Source organism: Culex pipiens, chromosome 1 (genome assembly GCF_016801865.2).
Source record: "Culex pipiens pallens isolate TS chromosome 1, TS_CPP_V2, whole genome shotgun sequence".
Taxonomy (NCBI): Eukaryota; Metazoa; Arthropoda; class Insecta; order Diptera; family Culicidae; genus Culex; species Culex pipiens.
The window spans coordinates 59915015-59928340 of record NC_068937.1 but is presented as its reverse complement, the minus strand read 5'-3'; the positions used below and the strand labels follow the sequence as shown (position 1 = coordinate 59928340).

The 13326-nt window shown below is 48.5% G+C and overlaps 3 protein-coding genes across 4 annotated transcripts; 1 reads left to right on the top strand and 2 right to left on the bottom strand.

Annotated features, from left to right (window-relative positions):
• LOC120429694 (uncharacterized) lies at positions 1–1247 on the bottom strand. The gene has a single exon (XM_039594729.2). It carries the CDS (start codon positions 1124–1126, stop codon positions 695–697), a length of 432 nt encoding a protein of 143 aa, XP_039450663.1. The 5' UTR covers positions 1127–1247; the 3' UTR covers positions 1–694.
• Positions 1248–2141: 894 nt separating this feature from the next.
• LOC120429688 (uncharacterized protein K02A2.6-like) lies at positions 2142–7053 on the top strand. The gene has a single exon (XM_039594720.2). It carries the CDS (start codon positions 2517–2519, stop codon positions 6855–6857), a length of 4341 nt encoding a protein of 1446 aa, XP_039450654.1. The 5' UTR covers positions 2142–2516; the 3' UTR covers positions 6858–7053.
• A 1231-nt stretch (positions 7054–8284) lies between these two features.
• On the bottom strand, positions 8285–12023 carry LOC120429692 (uncharacterized). Of its 2 annotated transcripts, none has more exons than XM_052711603.1 (4): positions 11711–12023; positions 10079–10352; positions 8519–10017; positions 8285–8461 (listed from the first exon to the last, which is right to left on the bottom strand). In XM_052711603.1, the coding sequence occupies exons 2-3, from the start codon at positions 10333–10335 to the stop codon at positions 8547–8549; spliced, it is 1728 nt and encodes a 575-aa protein (XP_052567563.1). In that variant the 5' UTR covers positions 10336–10352; positions 11711–12023; the 3' UTR covers positions 8285–8461; positions 8519–8546. The 2 variants fall into 2 exon arrangements, with proteins under 2 accessions (XP_052567563.1, XP_039450661.1); XM_039594727.2 differs by lacking the exon at positions 11711–12023 and adding an exon at positions 11016–11196.
• Between the last annotated feature and the right edge of the window lie 1303 nt (positions 12024–13326).

Genomic DNA, 13326 nt, shown 5'->3' with positions numbered 1-13326 from the left:
TTTCTTATTTTTGTTGGGGGGTAATGTAACCATATTAAGAACGATCATGGGCGATCATCAATTTCCCCTAAATGAGCGAGCGCCAACTGGGTGAGGTGGTGAGTTTCGGAACTAAAAATTTAAAAAAATAGGTCAACTCTACATCTCCCGTAGACGATGATCGTGTGATATATTGACCTGGCCGAAACTCTCTCAATTTTCCGCTAAGTGCTTAGCAACCAGGGCACCTTGCGAGTAGGACTCGGCCTTGGCCAATCAGAGCCGGCCACGAGTGAGCCATTTTTCGCGGTCAAGGTCTCGACCTAGTGTCGTCAAGGGCTCTCTGCCATTTGCTCCGAGATCGTGCGCTAGTGAAGATCACCAGCATTTAGGGAAGTGTAGTAGTTGCGAAAATTTACAAGTCTGCCAATTAGCCAAGCCGTTGAATTTAAGTCCGCGTGTGCAAAGCGAAGTGTATTTGGACGTGAGTTCACTCCCGAGTTATTTTAGTTCTTTTAATTAATTTAGATCACTTTACCAATTTTGTGAAATTAGGCCCAAGTCGCTAGACTAGCGTTTTTCCGCTCCCCCCCCCCCGCGGGCGTGTTGTTACAAACCAGAACCAAAGGTAATTAAATTCATTAAATTAGGCCAGTGATCTAAGTTGCCCCGTTTCGCCCGTAGAACCTTCAGGCGAAGGTTCTTTTGGTAGGTTCTACATCCCACCAGCACCTGCGAACGTTTCACAACGCGGTGCAGCACTGTGAGGTAAGCACCACGCCACCGCGTGCTTCACACCGGAGCAGCCCAAGCAAGCCCGCACAGCGAACGAACCGTGCCTATCCGCCAGGGTCCGCCGAGAGTCCGTAGGAGGCCACACCATCCCCTCCGAGCCACAGGACGCGATCGTCGACGAGGCTCCAGCATAGCTGGCCCGCTGAGCCGCCCACGCGGCCACGTGGTGTCGTCCGTAGAGGTTGCCGCCATCAACCTTGAGCCACTGGACCACCATCGACTTTCGTCCACATCCGTTCGAACCGGCGATTGACCCGCGACACGTGGCCAGCAGCTTTAGCTCGAAGCACGAGTCCGTAGCGTGCCCGCCAACGCACGTGAGCCATTGGACCCAGCCGTGTCCAACCAGCATCGCTGGCGAACAATCCGACAACGATCGGCAGGTGAGTTGTCCGTAGGAGACGCGTCAAATCTCTGAGCGAGTGGACCTCACCGGCGCCTGGAAGTGCCAAGATCGAGTGCCACGTGTCCCAGCGAAGGAGTCCTGCCCAGTAGCAGCGTTCGTACCAGGCGGCCCGAGAGCCCGCCCAGACGTAGCAGAAGCAGATCAGCACCCGTGATCGCGAGAACCGGCCGGCAGCGTAGTCGGCAGCGGCGTTCATCCGCCGAGCAACAGCAGCGATACCGCGAGTCAGCGGCCGCAGCAGCAGAGCAACGTGTCCGTAGCGTGCCCGCCAACGCACGTGAGCCAGAGGACCCAGTCGTTCACGCCAGCCCAGCTGGCCAAATTCCGATCGAGAATCGGACAGGCGTGCGAGTCCGTAGAGGACGCGCTAAATCCTCGAGCCAGTGGACCGCGCCGGCGACTGAGAGTGCAGCAACAACAAAAAAACAGCCTTAGGCTGTAGCAGGTCAGACTAGAGTTAAGAGATCTCTCCCCTTACACGTGCACGTGACCCCAAACTGTAAACCCTGCCCCCCTAGAGAATAAACAAGTGGATGTTAAGTTTAATTCTAGGCTTGATTCTTTTACGAAACGCACTTTCGACAGACTTGTGGTTTTTGAGTTCCTTGTTCGATATCTATCTTCGTTTTTTTGATGCGCTTTTAATAAGTGGTTCTCACTTGACCTGCCCTGAGAAGCTAAGCCGGGTTCTCCAAGTAACACGCCCTTTCGCAGTGTAGCCTTCAGCTACACTGGCGCTTAAGCGAGAGGGTTTCCAAAGGGACGGTCATTCCGGGTCATCGGTTGGCGGAAACAGTTGTGGTTGTTGGCCAAAAAATCAAGTTTTGGTTCCGTTCCATCACCTCACCAGTCGCTAATCGCATCCCCCCCCAAAAGAACTGTTACACTATATCTGTCATTTTAATTTCAAAATTCTGCATTTTGAGATTCGGCGGGGATTTTAAATATTATTATATCAAATACAAGATTATTAAAAAAGAAAATTCCAATTCTGCGATTTTTTCATCAGAACTGTTGGGTGGGCACCCTGCACCACACTCTGCGACAGGGTCGCCCGGACGTCAACAGCTGTCAACACCAGCCAGCGAGCGGAAGCGAGCTTGGCTGTCATTACTCGCCCGACAGCCGACAGCTACACCACGCGGAAATATTTTAATTTGTAGTTTTACCGTAATAAAAGTAATTAGTTTGTTGTATAGTACCACCTCGCGTTTCACTATTACAACAAGTGGCGACGGGTCTGTGGAGTTTGTCGGTTTGTCAATTTTTTCGGCGAAAATCGCACAATCGTTGTTGCCGTGCTTCCACGTGGACGTTCCTTCCGTGGCCCGCAGCGATGTCCAACCCACCGGGAATCAACAAATCCGGAAGCGCTGGATCCAGTCAAGCGAGCGGGGAACAACCGTTCAAGGACACCATCATCCAGCTGCTCGCCAATCAACACGCGCTGATGGAGGAGCTCACCGAACAGGTGAAGAACCTGCAGGCGGCGCCCCGGAACGAGCTGGTGCTGGACTCCCTGGCCACGAACATCACGGAGTTCGTCTACGACGCGGACAAGGGCTGCACGTTCGACACCTGGTACGGACGGTACGCAGATTTGTTCGACGCCGACGCGTCGTCGCTCGATGACGCTGCGAAAGTCCGGCTGCTTCTGCGGAAGTTGTCCCCGGCCGCGCACGACCGGTACACGTCGTTCATCCTCCCGAAGGTTCCAAAGGACTTCAAGTTCAAGGAGACCGTCGACAAGCTCAAATCCATTTTCGGCACACCCGTGTCGATCTTCCATCGTCGCTATCAATGTCTGCAGACAGCGAAGGACGAGTCAGAGGATTTGATCAGCTATTCCTGCAGAGTCAACCGCGCCTGCGTGGACTTCCAGCTGAAGAAGCTCGACGAGGAACAACTGAAGTGCCTGGTGTTTGTGTGTGGACTTACGGCTGCCAAGGACTCAGACATCCGTATGCGTCTGTTGTCCAAGATCAACGAATCTCAGGGCATGACCCTCGAGAAGATCGTAGAGGAATGCAAATCGCTCGCTACTCTCAAGCAGGACACCGTCCTAATTGGGAGCCATGCATCCTCCTCCGTGCAGCTGTCCACAAACGCGGTCCGGACCGAGACGAAGCAGAAGCCCAAGGGGAAGTTCGGAGGCAAGCAGCGCGACAACATCCCGAAATCACCGTGCTGGTCGTGCGGCGGAATGCACTATATGGACGAGTGCAAGTTTCGGGAGCACAAGTGCCGGGACTGCAACAGAGTGGGACATCGCGAAGGCTACTGTTCCTGCTTCTCAGCAAAGAACCGGACCAAGAAGGAGCACAAGTTCCAGCCGAAGCCGCAGCAGAAGCAGCGCTCGAGCAAGAGCGTGACCGTCGGCAGCATCCAGCAGGGTCGGCGCTACACAACCGTCGGCATCAACGGCGTGCCGGTGGAGCTTCAACTAGATTCCGGCTCGGATATCACCATTCTCTCATATCAGAACTGGGAGAAAGCTGGACGTCCTCCAACGGTTCCACCGGACTGCTCTGCGAGGGCAGCCTCCGGGGACAAGCTGAACATCTCTGGGATGTTTTCGGCTACCATCAGCATCGGCGGAGTCCACAAACAAGGCAAGTGCTACGTGAGTGGACCGCAGCTTAACCTCAACGTCCTCGGAGCCGACGCCATGGACAAGTTCGGCCTCTGGGATGTTCCACTGTCGTCCATCTGCAACCTGGTGGCCAGTGCGGACGAAGACGCTGACGTTGCCGAGCTGAAGTCGCGGTTTGCGGACGTGTTCAGCGATCGCGCTGGTGTCTGCAAGAAGACGCAGGTTCACCTCGACCTGAAGCCAGATGCGAAGCCTGTGTTCCGGCAAAAGCGGCCTGTGGCGTACTCCATGGAGGCCATCGTGGAGGATGAGCTGCAGCGACTCCAAGATCTGGGCATCATCACCCCGGTCACGTACGCGGATTGGGCCGCGCCCATCGTGGTCGTGCGGAAACCGGATCGCTCTATCCGGATCTGTGCCGATTATTCGACCGGGCTGAACAACGCTTTGGAGCCGAACAGCCACCCACTACCCCTGCCCGAGGACATCTTCGCGCGAATGGCCAACTGCACCATCTTCGCGAACATCGATTTGTCCGACGCATACTTGCAAGTGGAGGTCGATGAGGAGAGCCGCAAGCTGCTGGTCATCAACACCCACAAGGGGTTGTTCCAGTACAACCGCCTGTCTCTCGGGATCAAGAACGCTCCGGGGGCATTCCAGAAGATTATGGACACGATGCTGTGCGGACTGCCGCGCACCTGCCCGTACCTGGACGATATCATCGTTGGCGGTCGAACGCGGCAGGAGCTCAAGCAAAATCTTCAGCAGGTTTTCCAGCGCCTGCAAGAGTACGGGTTCACCGTGAAGCTCAGTAAGTGCCGCTTCTTCATGAACCAGGTCAAGTACCTTGGCCAGCTGCTGGACGCCGAAGGTATTCGCCCCGACCCGGAGAAGATTGCCGCCGTCGTGAACATGCCAGCTCTTCACGACGTTTCATCACTCCGGTCGTACCTGGGTGCGATAAACTATTATGGGAAGTTCATCAAGGAGATGCGGAGGTTTCGGCAGCCGCTGGACGACCTGCTCCGGAAGGGTGCCAAGTTCGTGTGGTCGGCCGACTGTCAACGCTCATTCGACCGCTTCAAGGAAATCCTGCAGTCTCCTCTCTTGCTCACCCACTACAATCCGCGTTTGGACATCGTGGTCTCCGCGGACGCATCCAACGTGGGCATCGGCGCCCGCATCGCACACCGCTTCCCGGACGGCACCGAGAAGGCAATCTACCACGCGTCCAGAAGTCTGACTCCGGCGGAAAAGAATTACAGCCAGATCGAAAAGGAAGCCCTCGCTCTGGTGTACGCCGTGACCAAATTTCACCGGATGATCTATGGACGCAACTTCCTCCTGCAAACGGACCATAAACCACTTCTCTCGATTTTTGGTTCGAAGCAAGGAATACCGGCGTACACTGCTAACCGCCTGCAACGGTGGGCTTTAACGATGCTTCTCTATGATTTCCACATAGAGCATATCGCTACCGATCACTTTGGGCACGCTGACATTCTATCTCGCCTGATTAATGCTCATGTTAAACCGGATGAAGATTTTGTTATTGCGTCGATAGAGCTTGAGAGGTCGATCTGCAGCATTGTGAGCCAGTCTTTGGGATTCTTGCCGGTCACCTACAAGGTGATTGCCGCAGAGACTGAGGGAGACGAAACCCTGCAGAAGGTGAAGCACTACGTCATCCACGGCTGGCCGGAGAACAAGAAAGCTGTCGAAGGCGCAGAAATCCAGCAGTTCTTCGCTCGTCGTGAGGCACTCAGCATCGCTCACAAGTGTCTCATGTATGGAGAGCGGATCATCATCCCCAAGAAGCTGCAGAAGCGGGTGCTCCAGCAGCTGCACAAGGGCCATCCGGGCATCGAGCGATCGCGGTCGCTGGCGCGGAACTACGTGTATTGGCCGAACATCGATGATCACATCTCCAACCTGATCAAAGCTTGCAACGAGTGTGCTGCGGTGGCCAAAACTGACACGAAAACAGCGCTCTCATCGTGGCCCATCCCGGAGCGGCCATGGCAGAGGCTGCACGTCGACTACGCCGGACCGGTGGACGGAACGTACTTTCTGGTCCTGGTCGACGCCCTCTCGAAGTGGCCGGAAGTGGTTCCAACGCGGCGGATCACCACGGAGAAGACCCTGGCCATCCTGCGTAACATCTTCTCGAGATTCGGCATGCCGGAGGTGCTGGTCTCCGACAACGGCCGGCAGTTTTGCAGCGAGCACTTCGAGAGGTACTGTGACGTCAACGGTATCATGCACCTCAAGACCGCGCCGTACCACCCGCAGAGCAACGGCCAAGCTGAGAGGTTTGTTGATACTTTTAAACGTACACTCAAGAAAATTCAAGCAGGAGGGGAGGAACTAGAAGAAGCGATCGACACTTTCCTCCAGTGTTACCGGTCCACACCGTGCCGCAGCGCTCCAGAGGGGAAATCTCCAGCGGAAGTTCTTCTCGGCGGTCGCATCCGTACCTCGCTCGAGCTGATGAAACCTCCAAGCAGCTTCTACAAGGACTCCAGTTCCAAGCAAGATCAGCAGTTCGACCGTAAACACGGTGCCAAGGCGAAGATCTTCGAGCCCAAATACGGAGTGTTTGCGAAGGTTCACCACGGCAACGAGTGGAGCTGGGTGCCAGGTGAGGTCGTGGAGCGGATCGGGACGGTCATGTACAACGTGTGGTTACCAGACCGTCAGCAGCTGATCAGATCCCACAGCAACCAGTTGCGCAAGCGCCACGGTGGTGCTGACGCCACTGAAGCGGAGTCTCAACCAACCATTCCACTGGATCTGCTAATCAACACGTGGGGCATCAAACCTCCCGGGCCATCGGAGTCTCCGGAACCGGCGGGTTCACCGGAAGCTTCACTGCCGTACCCGGACAGCCCGCTGACGTATCCTGAGGATGAGCAGCTGAACGAGTTGCAGCAGGAGTTTCTCCGCGAGTTGATGCAGCCGCCCGAGCGACGTCGTCCAAGACGACCCCAATCGCCAGCTGTTCCTGCGGTGGCTCCTGCCGGACGACCAGTCCGCAACCGGAAAGCGCCGAGTCGCTACGAGCCGTACCATCTATACTAAAGGGGGAGGTGTTGGGTGGGCACCCTGCACCACACTCTGCGACAGGGTCGCCCGGACGTCAACAGCTGTCAACACCAGCCAGCGAGCGGAAGCGAGCTTGGCTGTCATTACTCGCCCGACAGCCGACAGCTACACCACGCGGAAATATTTTAATTTGTAGTTTTACCGTAATAAAAGTAATTAGTTTGTTGTATAGTACCACCTCGCGTTTCACTATTACAACAAGAACATATTGCAAACAAGCACCGCGCGAAGAAACGTCAAACGCCACTTTTCGTTTATGCTGCGTACCGCTTAAGAAAAATCTTTTCGTGACCCTTTCCCTGACCGTTTCTTGGGCGTTTTTTTATATGAAGTTTTGCGTTCCTTCGGATCTGCGTATCAGCCTTTACGGTACAACCATTCAAAATATTTTTAAATGAAATGAAAAAAATAAATAATAAAAATAAACGTATTCGTAATTTTTTCTTACTCCTCACTGACGTGAGCAAGATACACCCTTTGTTTACAAACTCACATTGGACCAATTACATTGTTTCGCTTGGTATATATATTTGAATTTTATACATAATTCAAAAATGTTCAAATCAGTTTAGTTATTTTTAAATTTTGGACATTCATGTTTAAATTTTCGGTAATGATTTGCTTATATTAATATATGTGGTTGATTATTTTTTATTTAAAAAATAAAAAAATATATAAATTCCACAACTTTTTAATTTAACAAAATCGTTTTGAACTAAATTACTGATTTCTTTAATATTCATTCAAATTTGATATTCAAAATAAATGCATCTTCAACCAAAACGAATACAAATAATTGTAAAAATCGCTGAAAAAATTAGCCACCGGCAGCTCGGGGACTTCTCGAGCACCTATCTTGGCTACTCGACGGATCCCCGATGAACTTTTTCTTCGCTGAATGAACTCGAAGGCTAATTTAGCTTTAGCTTTGCTACCCGCGGTGGGAAAGTTGGGATGCAAACATGTCGGGAGCAAATCGGATGAACACTTTTAAAAATTTGAAAATGATATTTTATTGATGTAAGCAAACAATTAGGACATATAATGTAATTGGAAGCATGTTCTATCATGCTAGAATGTATTTTTATTGATTTCGATCAACAAAACGGCTAGAATTTGAAAATGAATAAATTAGATCCCCGCGGTGGGCTTGATTCGGTAGCCAAATTAGCTCCCAGCGGTGCGAAAACGTGTATTAGCTACGGAGCAAAGCTAAAACTGGGGATCCAACCGATAGGTTTGCCACGCAATTAGATCTCTGCGGTGGAGATGCCCTAATGAGAGAAAGGCAAAAAAGGACATTTCTTTCAAATGAAGATTCACCTCACAAAGTTACCATTAACCGATGTGGTTATTTTTGCATTTTGATCGGCGCCTGGCATCTTGTCGGCACTGCTTCGGTGTGATATTTTTGTAGCATAAATGTATTTTCTCCACACTGCAGAGATTCAGGGTAATGAAAACTGTTACACATATTTTGATCTTGATAATGTAGCACGCACACATATGATGCTTGTGTTAATTCACAGATAAATTATTTATTCACAATATTCAATGATAAGACTTTGATGGCATGCCAACTGAAATGAAGACGAATGTTTGGAAAAATCATGTTTTGGTTAACGAAAGTGCCCTACCTGCTTGTATTACATGATCGTCGACGTCTTATGGATAAGCAATTCCATCGCGCGAGTAAGTGAAGACAATCGTCCGGATGAGACCATCCCGTACGGATTCCGACTGCGAGCCAACGCAGAACGTGAAGCACACGTTGTCGCAGTTGACCTTGGCAACGGACTGACTGACCGGGTACCAGCCGACCTTGTTGAAGACAACGCCGATCTTGTACATCTTGTGTCGCTGGATGAAAACAGGTCGATCGAAGGAAATCTCCAACATAGAGTTGTAAGCCACGCGTTGATTGCAGTGGGTGTAGGTGAGCCGAGAACCGTGGGCGTCCAGCAGATGGGCATACAACAGTTCAGAGTACCGATCGTTTCCAACGATTGTCGAGCCCTGAACCTGAGTAGGGACTTCAATTCCGGTAATGCAGACGGAACGGTCTACGATGAACGTGAGCGAGCAGTCCAATACACTCGTATTGAGACATTCGGTTTGCTGACGCATAATTCTGCGGCAGTAGTATTTGCAGTCGTAGTTTGAATCGTTGTTGCGCATTTCGTCAAGATAGTCCGGATAGAAGGGACTCTCGGGATTTTCTGGAAGTACCGGTGGAATCGGAGCGGGGACGGATTGTGTGGGGAGCGGAGCAGGCTGGGGCGGTGGAACCACGTGGATCAACTGGCCGCCAGCTGTCGGGCGGTGACCACTTGGGCCAGCCACCGGGCTCGGCGGAGTTGAATCGGAAAACGCGTTTCTTGGGTTCTTGTTGGTCGTGAATCCATCAGGCATTGGATAACAACTATTTGGAGTCGAAATGTTCATCAAAATGGTAAACGCCTCCGACTGGGTCAACAGGTTGGTTCTAGCCGGACCCTCAGCAAACTGCTGCGGAGTAAGCGACAGGAAGCGGATACGACGAATGGCATCCCGAATACTGGGCAATTCCTGCTGCCTTCCGGCGTTGACCAGCGCGATTGGTTGACCGTTCGCCTGCTGCTGCTGATCGTTACCGCCATTAGGATTGTTATTATTGCGTTGCACGTTTGAAGGACCTGCTTCTACATCCACCGTTGGAGGAGACTGAGGAGAACCAACCGGTTGCTCCTGCTCATTATTCGACTGGTTCGGCTCAGGAGTACGACTCGAGCACAAGCCATGCTTTTCCGCGTACTTATTGATAGCCCAAAATAGATTCAGCTCAGAATCTATGTTCAGAACATCCTGGTCCAAGATCGTGATTATAGTAGACAGTTCAACATCCTCGAAACTTGAGTCCTGAACGACGTCAATCGTTTTAGTGCACATAATTTGTAGACATTTTTCCATCAATCGAGGCTCCTCAAAAAGTTTAGCAAATTCATATGCACGACACACGTTCTTTGGACATAGATCTGACCACAAGAATGTTATGCATTGTTCTACAACATGGGGCAACATATACTTTTTAGCTCCGTAGCATAATTCGCATGCTTTATCAACCGAATTGATACTAATCTTGTCCGTGTAAATGTACCTACAAAAAAGAAACACAATCAATATCCAAATAGATTATAAATAAACCCAAAAACACTCACTCCAGCAGCGACTTGAACGCCGACGGGTCCAGGTCCAGGATTGGAATCGGGTCGTTTTTCTCCGCGAGCCCACCGTAAAACATGGCCTCAAACACCGGCGAAGCCATGGCCAGAATTAGCTTGTGCCCCGCTAGCATTTGGCCAGGTTCCTGACCAACCAAGAAGTGGCAGTCCGCCCATTTTCCAGTCTCGAGCAGATATTGGCCACGCGCTTTGATATCGTGGCGGGAAATCTGCCAGTCTATTATGGGATCCATTGCTTGAAGTCTGCAATCTGCAAATGGACACAAGTTACTCGGGCTCAGGGACAAAACTGGAGCGACATTCGAATATTTGTCCTCATTGAAATTTCCAGTTTGTACGCCTCTTTGCCCTGATCAATAGTCTGACTAACAGAATCAAATCAAAATCAAATTATTCGCTCTACAGCATTGCCTTGGCGTTCTCGATTGCGAGATTCCTACTCGAAACTAGGTGTTCGAAGGCTTGATTGTTGAGGCAATTGCAAACCTCTTTTTACACCTTAGCTTCCATCCACCCCGGGATTCGAACTGACGACCTTTGGATTGTTAGTCCAACTGCCTACCAGCGACTCCACCGAGGTAGGACCCAGGGAGACGACTCCTACACCTGGACTGAGCTAACGACCTAACCTTTAGGTTAGTCAGGGGCCAACATTTACTTCCCGTCCGACGGAAGGCGTGATCAGACAAATCTCGTCTCGAAAAATGCCACCGGGACCGTCTGGGATCGAACCCAGGCCGACTGGGTGAGAGGCAATCACGCTTACCCCTACACCACGGTCCCGGCCCTAACAGAATATCGTAGCCAAATAAAATTACAATTTTCCAAAAACAAAATCTTGCTAGAGTTGATGGAGGCGTCCGTAACCAAACAAGCCAATAGTCAACCAAGTCGCACCTGCTGTGCAACATACCTGCAATTGTATATTCTCGGGACCAAAAACTGTCGACACAACTTATAAACTACTACTTTACAAGTTTACGTTTCTTTAACACGTTAAAAAATCACAAATTAAAACTTATTTTAGATAAAAATTAGATTCTTCGAAGAAAAACAAAGCAGTTTGACGTTTACAGTCTCGAAAAAAGGCATCTTTCACCTGCACCCACTGACAGTCACGGGTCCCCCAGAGACCGTTATTATGAAAAAAAATTTCCACCCAAACCAATGATTGGACATGGTTCCTGGGACCATTCTGCACCTCTGGACCGAGTTTCAAAATATTTGCCGGCAGAAATTTCGAATACGGTCAGTTTTAGTGTTTTGAGTAGAAATTAAGGGGAAATCGCATGTAAAATGCGTAGGAAAAGATCAAAGTTCCAATGTTTTAACTCCAAAACATTACTGGTTATGGTTTAAAATTGTACTAACATGTAGCAGAATGATATAAAAACGATTTACAGCACTGACTTAGCCGGATTAAGCCGATGTTAAGTGACTTAAGTATATTATTTACAAGTTTTACCTTGATATTAAAAAAAAGTCCTACATCAAGAAATTTTAAGTCAGGAAAACTAGTGTAGAGTCGCAACCGGGACTCCTTGAGACACGACGTTCCGGACGCAGCACCATCGCTGCCGATCATTAACCTCCCAACCACCCACTGACCTCTTGTCCGCTTCCGTCGTGTCCTGCTCCGGATTCCGCCAACAGGTTCCAGCACAATTCAATCACACTCACCCTTCCGCGCCAATCGTTCACTCTCCACTGTCCACAGCGTAAACATAAACACGCGCCTCTTTACATGCGCTGTCAAAAACCAAGTACACGCTTCAGTAAGGGATAGTCTGTTTCGGGTTATTATTACCCGGTCAATATATTTATATTGTTTACATTATTTTGAAGGACGAAAACCCTACATCCCCATCTTCCTTTAAATAAAATATTTGTTGGATTTGAATTCACTCTCATTGACAATTTCAAATATTTAATCTCTTCATCACTTGCTTCAATAATTTATCCTTAGTTAAACTAAACAAAACCACAGCAAAAAACACATCAGTTTCAACCAGTAATCTAGCGATCCCAAGCTTATAAGGCTTTCTAGTCAGAAATTTACCAATACATTCAAAGTATGTTTACATTACAGCTGGACGTTTGTTTGCATCAGGTTTCCTATCTCTTTCTAGCAAAAGTTTTTTGTCAGGCGACTTCTAGCTGGTTTTTTTTGCTGGCCGCCCGATATGTCAGAAAACATACTTCACAGGGCAGTGACAGCTCGAGCTCGATCAATGTTTGCATCAGGACACTGTGACGAGAAGTTCGTCATTTTTGGGTTAAATTATATTTTTTTCACTGGGCCTAGAAAGCCTTATTTACTGCTTAGTAAACAAGTTTGATAATTCAACATTCAAGGCAAAACAAATCAACGTCCTTATCAACTGCCACAATTACTTGCCGAATTACTATTTATTTTCAAAACAAATTAGAATTCAAATCGTCTTCAGTTATTTCCTACACAAGTGAAAATTAACATATTTTTTAAAGTAACACTCAATATCCTTCAACACATTTGAAACAGTGATGTTCATTAGTTCACCAGCTATGTTCTTCATCCGCTCTCCCACATCACCTTTTGAATAATTTTGAAACCAGTTAGTATACTTCAATGAACCTCAAACCATTCGTATGACCAATATGCAATATTAATAAATACATTCTCACGATTTCTCTACACTTCAAGCTATCAAAACATTAAATCACGTTCTACCCGATTATTTTTTTTCAGTCAATGCTCCAATTTCTTCATGAGAATAATTCTGAGAATTTTGAACCCAATATAAGATGTCACACAAGACACACATATTTATCTATTTAAGCTGCAATGGATTTAAGTCATCATATTACAGATATAACATACCAATGGAATGTGCTAAACATTCTTCTATATTTGAATTGCTTTAAAATAAAATATCTATTTTTTTATCGATCCCGGAGTTTATCCAAAAAAAATTTACAAAAAATAATAAATCATAAATTTATTATCAACACAACAAACCCTGAAAACCATTTTTAAAATTTTACTAGCGCATTTACCAAAAATTGCATTAGTAGTTAGACTGTTCTTTTATTCTTTATCATTTCATAACTACATTGAATTCAACAACTCATATTTTATGTATATATCATTTGGGCCATGTTTTCATCTTTTCTCTATTTTTAAATTCTGGTCAATCACTTTGATATGAAATCTCAACATTTATTATCTGAATAAATTTCAAAAT